Consider the following 9,628-nt stretch of genomic DNA (forward strand, 5'->3'; position numbering starts at 1 on the left):
GTCTCCATTACACATATTCAGAAGTGGGATTGCAGGGTCAACATGAACATCATCAGAGAAGTTTCCACCACAATCGCTCCAGAATTACCTCATTACCAACAATGCATGGGAATTTTCATCTGTTTCACATCCCTGCAAACACTGGTCTTGTGCAGCTTTTTTTTTTAATTGGAGTGGAGTTGACTCAACAATATTGTGTTAGTTTCAGGTGTACCTCAAAGTGAATCAATTATACACATACATATATTCATTCTTTTTCAGATTCTTCTCCCATATAGATTATTACAGAATATTGAGTCGATTTCCCTGGGCTATACAGCAGGCTCTTGTTATCTATTTCATATGTAGTGTGTATGTTAATCCAAACCTCCTAATTTATCCCTTTCCCCCAACATCTACCCTTTGGTAACCATCAGTTTAGTTTCTAGATCTTTGAGTCTCTTTTTTGTTTTGTAAATTCTTTTTTATTATATTTATTAAATTACACATAGTTATGATCTCATCTGATATTTGTCTTTCTATGTCTGACTTACTTCACTTAGTATGATAATTTTTAGGTCCATCCCTGTTGCTGTGAATGGCATCATTACATGCTTTTTCATAGCTAATATTGTATGCATTTACCACATCTTTTTTTTCCAATCCTCTATCAATGGACATTTAAGTTGCTTCCATGTCTTGGCTATTGTAAATAGTGCTGCAATGAACATTAGAGTACACATATCTTTTTGATTTGATTTTCTCCAGATATATGCCCAAGAGTGGGATTGCTGGATCATGTGATAGTTCTGTATTTAGTTTTTTGGGGGGAACCTCCATCCTATTCCCCATAGTGGTTGCACCAGCTTTGGCAACTTTTTAATTTTGCCAATTTAATGGTATAAAATGAGATCTTGCCTTAAATTGCATTTGTCTAATTACCAATGAGTTTGAGCAAAACTCTAATTTCAACAAAAGGTATTATATGTTCATTTATTAAAAGATTTCATTTAGCTCTCTCTTAAAGACTATCCCATGTTGCTCTGTATATATGTATAAAATACATGTATACATTTTATTTTTAAAACTTCAATACTTCCAATTTTCCATCCATTTTGTTCAGTGTATGCTTTATTGAAGAGAAAAGCCTTAATTTTATAAAGTAAAATTTAACAATTTTTACTTTTAATTTAATCTTTTTTTCAAAAAAAAAAAACCACACATGTATTTAATACACTTTGAGATGCAAAAGCAAAAATATGCAAGACAGTGGACCATCTGTGCTGCCTCTATCCCTCCTTGACCTGTTCAGTCCTGTCCAGCAAGGGGCAGAGAACTCAGAACCCCTGCCCAGCAGGACCTGACTTAGTGATAGGCTCTGGGAGGGACACCAACACTTTAGCCCCTCTGAGGGCCCACTGGTATACTGGAACTGTGCACGTATATATGGAAAATGGGGTGGGGAATGACCCACCTTAGGCCATTTCTCCCTACGTTCTAGAGTCTCCAGTTTGAGAATAATTTAAGAAATAATTCTATACTAGTAGATCATAGCAATATTCTTCTGTATTTTATGCTACTAATTTCCTGGTATTTTCTTTTGCATTTAAGACATTATTCCATTGTGAATAAACCTTTACTGTTCTCTTTCAAAAGTGATTTTGAGGAGTTCTCGTTGTGGCTCAGTGGGTTAAGAACCCAACATAGTGTCCGTGAGGATGAGGGTTTGATCCCTGGCCTCATTCAGTGGGTTAAGAAACCAGCATTGGCACAAGGTGCAGCATAGTTCACCAAAGCAGCTGGGATCCGGTGTTGCTGTGGCTGTGGTGTAGCTGGGAGCTGCTGCTCTGATTCAGCCCCTGCCCAGGAATTTCCATGTGCCACATGTGTGGCCATTAAAAAAAAAAAAAAAAAAAAAGATTTTGATCTATGTAGTCATTTACTCTTCCATAGAGTATAAAAATAAGTTTGCTAAGTACCTGGAAAAACCCAGCTAGGATTTTAATGCGGAATTCACAGAAATTATTGAATAATTTTAAAAGAATTATAATTTCTTATAATAATAGATTCTTCCATACAACTCTTATTAATCAGAAATACTTTCATGATCTTTATAGTTTTTAGACTTTGCAGAAAACATATATTCTCTAGCAAAATTTTAGCTATTTTATAGATTTTGATGTTATAAATGGTATTTTATTTTGTTACTTGTATTTTTTTAAAGGTTGCCGATTTTTAATATTTGTTTTATATCTAGATTCTTTGCTAAATTTTCATGTTAGTGCCAATGGTTCACTTTGTCTTCTATTAGTTTTCTAGGTAGAAATCATATCATCAGAAAGAATACCTATTTTCTTGAAGTCTTTACAGTTTTTATTTATATTTTAAAATTTTTATCTAGATAATTCCTGAGTTCTCTTTTCATTCCCAATATTTTACTTTTTTTTTATTTTCTTGTATACAATCATATGATCTTCAAATAATATTTTTTCTTTAATATCTCTTTTTATCCCTTCTTATTTTTCTTGCCTTACTAGATTAACTAGGACTCTTAGTATTTTATTGATGTGTGAAGATTATAGTAGGCTGACAACTCATATTTGATTCTCACTGGAATGCTTTTAAATATTCACAATTAAATATACCTCATGTGCACTGTTTATAAATACATTTGACTGTACAGTAGAAGTTTCCTTTTGTTCTGAGTTGGTAATGTTTTATCAGAATGGACAATGCTTTTTTTTTTTTCTTTGCTTTTTTTGTAACTCTAGAGATAATTTTATGATTTTATTTCCTTAATCTGCTAATGTAAATGATTCTGTTAAAAGAGATTTTTTGATGATAAACAATCTTTGCCTTCTCTGAGTAAATCTCAGTTCACATGGTGCTGGTTTCTGTTTGCAATATTTTATTTGAATCTATGTAGATGATTTCTGAGTAAATAAACATAAATGAGATTAGCTAATAGCTACTATTTTAACATTTGTTTTGTTTTTTCTGGAAAATTTCTTGCTGGCTCTGGTTTTGTGAAAGCAGTGCCTCCGAAAATTAGTTGGAACTGTTCTCCGTATTTTTCTCTACCTGGAACTGATACCTATTTGGGTCCCTGGATTCTCCTATCAATAGAAATTGATAAGAGGCCAGATGAGAAATTCAGGTGAGGCTTTCCTGGGGCTCATGCAGTAGCACAAGAGAGTGAAAACAAGAAAAAATTACCTTGCTCTCCATCTCTGAGGTGATCTTTGGGTCCTTAAATGTGGTGACAATGGGGGCAGGTCCATGATTTGCACAGGAGGGGTAGTTACGTGGTCTGTCCACCCCCTTACTGGTGCCATGTCCAGGGATCATGCCCTGTTTAGCTCCCAGCACCTCAGAAATGGCACTTGGTTTGTGGTCTCTTTGTATACCACTGTTCATAATTGCTCCAGCTGTGCATGCATGAAGTTATTTTTAATGGCTCATAGTTTCTTTGTATTCTGTTGCTTAAGGAGACATTAGTCCAGATGCAAGCACTTTAGTAAAGGGTTTCAAGGCCCAATCTATCTCAGAACAAAGTATATGAAATATAATTTCTGCTGTACCTATGGTCTGGATCTAGGACCTGTACAACTCATAAGGACTTTGACTTCTTGTTCGTTTTCCTTAACAATTGATTATATATTCAAATTCTCTCCTTCTAGAATTTTTAAATAAAATTTTATCCATGACAAATGTATTGATACAAATTATACATAGCATTCTTTTGTTTTCATTTCTATATTACTATATCTGTAATATGTCTACTTTTCTAAATTTTCTATTCTTTTGATTAGTTCTGAGACATTTTTATATTTTTATTAATTTTCTCAAGGGATCATCCTCAAGTGTTTTAAATCACTTTTATCAATCTTCTGTTTTGTTTCGTTTTCTAATTTTTAATGCTATTAAATTAAATTTTTACATTTAAGTTTTTATTGATTATTAACTGTTCTTTTTCTAGCTTCCTCAAATTAAAATCTTAGCTCATGTGCTTTTAGTCTGTCTTATTTTCAAATAAATGCTTTTCAGTTATAAATTTCCCTACATGTATCACTTTAGAAACACGGATGAACTTCTACATGAACTTTCTTTCATCATCTAGAAAAAGGATATGTGTCCTCCTACGTACAAACAACACATCATAATGAACCTGCAAAAACCAATCCTTAGTGAACTTTATTTAAAATCTAGAAACAAAGGTACAAGGGCAGATGGTTCTTGTCTGAATTTCATTTTAAATATTGATGTACTGAATTTACAATTCACAAAATAAAACTGACCAAAGAATGAATAAATCATGTGTGAAATACATAGGCCACAGTAATTACCAAATTTACCAATGAATGTTTTTAGCCCCAAAACTACAATGACAATGGGTTTCAAAGCAAGAATGGCTAGTACTAATTTCCCAAATACATGATAGCAATTGTTTTCTCCTTCATTCCTTCTAAAATTCCTCCTTGTCTCTTACTCTTGTCTATGATGAAACATACAGTTGCATGTAGCTATAGCCAGGTCTCTTTTAAGAAAAGAGTCCCTTCTCCTGTGTTTTCTAGATTTAGTATCTCTGCACTCACAATTCTCTTTTAATTATTTTTTCTGAAACTGAGAAATTCCCTATAAACTTGCAACTTGCTGTGGACCTGATCAGTTAAACTTCCTTTCGCATAAATATTAAAAGGATTTTTTTAACATCACCACAAATGATTAAAATAATTAATAAGTAAAGAATACATAATCAAGCAATTGAAATAGTAAGCATAAATACTAATGCATGTGATGATGCAATGATGCGTTCAATCTTCCCTCATTTACAAAGTTGACCACAGCCACCTGGTCACATGTCTGGATTTCCTTTAAAAAAAAGAATCCTATGCATTCTATTAAATGGTTTAGAACAAAATTAAATTTTAATGAAATAGAAAAGCATCAAATACTAACTATTATTAATAACTTTACACTTTAAAATATCTCTTTCAACTTGATCAAGTTACTTTTATACCAAGTAATCATGAGATGGGACAGAGGTGGGAGGGGTCAAACAATATCCAGCACTTCACGTGTTTTCACAAGTGGAGTGGCTTTGTCAACAGTCACTTACCCACTTCCCTGGTCTGACTAATAAGTCTGACAATACACCCAACTACTTCCAGTTGTGAAATCCCAGGAAGTTTATCTTTCAGCTTCTATTTTCTTCCCAGTGCAATTAATAACTTGCCTCCTAGGAGTTAGTTCCCTCTGTGGCTCAGCGGTAACGAAACTGACCAGCATCCAGGAGGACGTGGGTTTGATCCCTGGCCTTGCTCCAGTGAGTTAAACTATGGTGTAGGTCACAGACGTGGCTTGGATCCCGCATTGCTGTGGCTGTGGCATAGGCCAGCAGCTGCAGCTCTGATTCGACCCTTAGCCTGGGAACTTCCATATGCCATATGTGTCCTCCTCAGCGACACATTCCCATTACTACCTCTCAGGCATCACAAAATGTTAATGGCCCTGTGAACTCCCTGCTGATTTTGCTAAAATGCAGATTATAAGCCAGTAAGTCTAAGGTAAGGTCCAAAATTCAATACTTCTGACAAGCTCCATGGTGATAGATAAATCTGTTCCTTGCTCCTGAACCACCCTGAATAGCAAGAGCCTTCATTCTGCCTTCCTCTTTTTGTTTAGAATATTTTGAGCAATACTTTCACTCCAATAGGTCTCTATAGAGTTGAATAATAATGATCAGAAGCAAAACTGTGTTTCTGTCCAAGGACTTAGAGAAATCACTAAGGAACCAGGAAAGTGTGAAGTCTCTTGGCCAAGTGAGAAGACATTTAACCAGAAGAGCATCAAATGTCTCAACTACTACAAAGACAGCATGAAGAAAAATAATCAAAGAAGTTTAAATTCCAAACAGATTTTTATTGAGAACATAGTACATGCAGGTAAGACAAATTTACAGGGATACAAATAGTAGAAAGACATAGTCCGTGCTCTCCAGAAGCTTAAAATTAGAAGGGTAAAAGAGAACTAAATAGTAGCAATAAAGGGTCTGAAGTGAGAAGGGACTTTAGCGAAGTTTCATTACATTGTGATGGGATTATGATGAGGCAGAGACAGCTTCCACTTGTGAATCAGGGAAGACCCTCTGGAGGAAGTGACTTCTGAAAAGCTTGATGCTCCATTTTATTTGAATATGTGAAGGCTCCTAGGATTTCATTCTACTCAGAATTAAAATTAGAATTTTTAAGTCCCATAAACCAGATTAGAACAGATCGTGCAAAATTACACTTTAGTTTATATTGACTACTGATCATTAAGCAGAAAAACAACAAGGAGAGTTGAAAGGACATAATGACTGTACTGTGTGTAGACAGCTCTTGAGTTCCTGGGCTGCTGGGATCTCATTCCAAGGGGATAGGAGCACTTGGAGAGTCACAGTGTGTCCTGCTAAGAACAGCGATGGAAGTCACTGTACAGGTGACTTCCATCGCTTCACTGATGCAGGTGAGAATTGAGGGATAAGAAGGAAGGGCATTGGGAGCAGGAGAACTTAGGAGAGAAAGAAAAAAAAAAAAGATGGGCAGACGAGTGGGGAGTGGGGAAAAAAGCAAGAAAGATGGACACAAAGAACCCACCAGCACTTCCTATGCCAAAATGCAAGACCTGTCAGGAGCACCAGGGACACAATCACTGCCAAGAAGATCCAGCCCACGGAGCTGTGCTGTCCTGTGCACTGGGGCACAAGGGTGTCATTTCCAACCCAACACCACTCTACTGCACTCCCCTGCTCTTCCTTTGCTATTCAAGTATCTGCCTCAACAATCTCCTTCCTCCCTATTTCTTCTCTCATCTGGACTCAAAGATGAATGCTTCATCTAACCCTCAACATCTTCCTACATCTGCAGGGCTCTCATTCTCAACATCCATATTTCTTATCTTTATTTTTGTTCCTTGGGGGTCTGGAGTCCCTAGAATCCTACATTTTTCATCTGGCTTTCCTGCTCTGCTTGAAGACTACCCACTCCCATTCCCAGCTGGGCCCCAGTTCTTTCTCACCCAGTAAAGGATGATGTCCTGACCGCCTAAGCTGCTATGCTTCACCCAGTAACTCAGGCCAGACACCTCTCCAGCTGCCACATCCAAGGAAATCCGAAGATTAGGCAGGATGTCACTTCTCTGAGTGCCCTGCTGCTCCTACTCACCCTGCATCCACATCACCCAAATAGGCTTTGGGTAGAAGCCAGAGATGTGACAAAACAGCATCAGATGGCCAGGACCAAGACTGCGGCCAAGAGACAGCCAGGCCTCTGGTCTTATTGCAGATGACAGAAAAGATATTCAGATAAGTTTCAGATATTCACATTGGTTTAGATGAACACACCTTTCCCACCTCTAGGAATCTGTGACCCATTATCCCCTTTCGCTCTTGAATCCTTATTAGAAAGATGAGAAGGTATGATTTTAGAACAGAAAATTCAGGGAGGGAGTGTGCAGGGCTGACCTTGTCTCTGGAGATCTGCCTTCCCCGCATCAAGAAGACCCAAGAGGAAACATGGGCAGGTGTCACTGAGTGTCCTATGTATTATTTCCAAGGTGACTCACTTCAAATCGAGTAGTACGCTGATAAGCTGAGCCCTTGTTCCACCCTTTGGAGAGGGCAACCATGAATTGTTCTGAAAGCTCAGCAACTCCGATCCTCGATAAGCAACCCTCACTTCACCATGGTGCAGCCCACAGCCTCCTGCCTCCTGTATCTCAAAGGGATCTGGTGAAGAGGGGTTGTAAATTAGAGAAAAGAGGGAGCAAAAAAATAAAATGAAATGAGTTGAATGAAAAGGTGATTGAAGCAGAAGGAATCAGTTTAGAAGATTTAGGAGACTAAAACCAAGATTGTTTTGACCAGAGTTTCAGAGAAAGAGGAATTGGTGGTAGTTGAAGATGCAGGAAGAGATGAAGATTAAAGTGTTTGAAGAAGGCCATATGAATGGTGTGGGCAAGAGAATAAGGAGGGACTTAGTGTGAAACAGTGGGGGTTATAATAACCTAGAGCGAATGGAATGCACTAGATTACGTTGAGTGCATAGACAGAGATTGTTGAAGAGATTGGCCAGGGGATAAAATCACACTTTAAGGAGTCAATCATAGAGCAAAAAAGCTGAGGGAATCTGGTCAGAGGCCAAGGAGAAAAATGCTCACAGATGACCACTGATGGCCTATAATAAAGCACAAGCCTACAGACAATGAAACAATCACTTCTGAAAGTAGCAGGTGTCTTGAACCATTTGAGGAATCAGGGTCTGGATTATACTCCTTCCCCAAAAGAACATAATTGCAGTTCTGTGGTAGGACAGGTAAGGTTCAGAAGTGAGTGGAGGCTGTTTCTTAGAGAAATAAGAAAGTCAGTGAGGCACATACACAGCTCCCACCATATCCTCACTCCCCATCGAGAGATGGCTGAACTTACATTTGAGCTTCCATTGAATGACATGGTTGTGAAATACATGAGCAAGTCTAATGAAGTACAAATGAAATAACTTTTGCAGTTCCATCAACTCCTCATTGCTAAAGTTGCCCTTGGACAAAGGCCACAGGTAAACAAAAGTGCCAAATCTGCTGTCCCAAACTTGCATCTGAAACTCTCCCAACCAGCTTGAGCCCAGATTTTGTGTGCAGGAATGGTTGTAAAATAATGAGATCGCAATGAGTTTGAAGGAGATAGACTCCTGGAAGCCTGGGGGAGAAGAACAGAGAGAGTAAGTAGGGGTACTGGGAGGGAGAGAAAACGAAGAAGGAAAGGTGCCAAAAAGGGAAACTCGGAATCTGGAGGAAAGGGAAGCCATAGATATCTCAGCAGACATTTGCCTGCCCCAGGGCCCCATGCGTTAAGCACAACTTTCAGAACAACCCAGAGACCTGGAGTCAGGGATACTGGAATGGATCTAGAATAATACTCTCAATCTCCAACTTGGGGAACCCACCCCCTACAAATAGGTGCACACACATACACACACACACATTTTCTTGAACATAGTCCTTAGCATCTTCATTGTCACCACCTGGGAGGAAAACCAGGAACAATGGAAGTTGCAGAAACAGCATTTTGTTTGCAGATGTTCTTTCTCTCAGAAAATTTGGTCTTTGATTTCTGTTCTAAACAAACCTACCCTATAATACCTCTATTTTGGATTCCATCTCCTACCGATAGACAATCTTTCCCTTTCGTCACTGTCTGGGGGAGAAAATCTGCTCCTTCCCTAAACCCTGGATCCCCTATTCAGATGCTCATTTCCCCTCTAGTTCTGACTCTCCTCACTGGCTGCCAGCTTCTCTCCTTGTCACCAGCCTCCATTCTGTTCGGCTTCCCCCAGTTTAACGGCTGTGGACCAAGTCTTATGCGGCATTGAAAAATCAGTTTACCTTTAAGGACTTTTCATCTCGTTCATGCAATAAAAGCATGAAACCAAATGACATCGGAGCACCCTACCACATGTTCTCAGGGCCCTGCTCTTCTCAGTCACTCTGTCCCTCTCTTGTCTTTTTTAGTATTTCCCAACTATTCTTTCTCTTTCTCATCCCCACCTCATTCACATCTTTAACTTCTCATGAGTTGCTTTATTAGCTTTTTCATAATTCCCTATGATTTCCC

The 9,628-nt window shown here is 38.2% G+C and overlaps 1 protein-coding gene across 1 annotated transcript; it reads right to left on the reverse strand.

The window, feature by feature from the left end:
* Nucleotides 1-6,383: 6,383 nt before the first annotated feature.
* LOC100156095 (T-cell surface glycoprotein CD1a) lies at nt 6,384-9,081 on the reverse strand. The gene is given in 6 exon segments (XM_085024307.1): nt 6,384-6,426; nt 6,618-6,703; nt 7,039-7,294; nt 7,480-7,747; nt 8,447-8,727; nt 9,014-9,081. Coding segments are annotated over 6 exon segments (1,002 nt in total).
* Between the last annotated feature and the right edge of the window lie 547 nt (nt 9,082-9,628).

This window comes from Sus scrofa, chromosome 4 (genome assembly GCF_054392235.1).
Source record: "Sus scrofa isolate SSC_HxYL_T2T_F1_AM1 chromosome 4, Sscrofa_HxYL_maternal_Yorkshire_Landrace_v2.0, whole genome shotgun sequence".
In the NCBI taxonomy this organism is placed as follows: Eukaryota; Metazoa; Chordata; class Mammalia; order Artiodactyla; family Suidae; genus Sus; species Sus scrofa.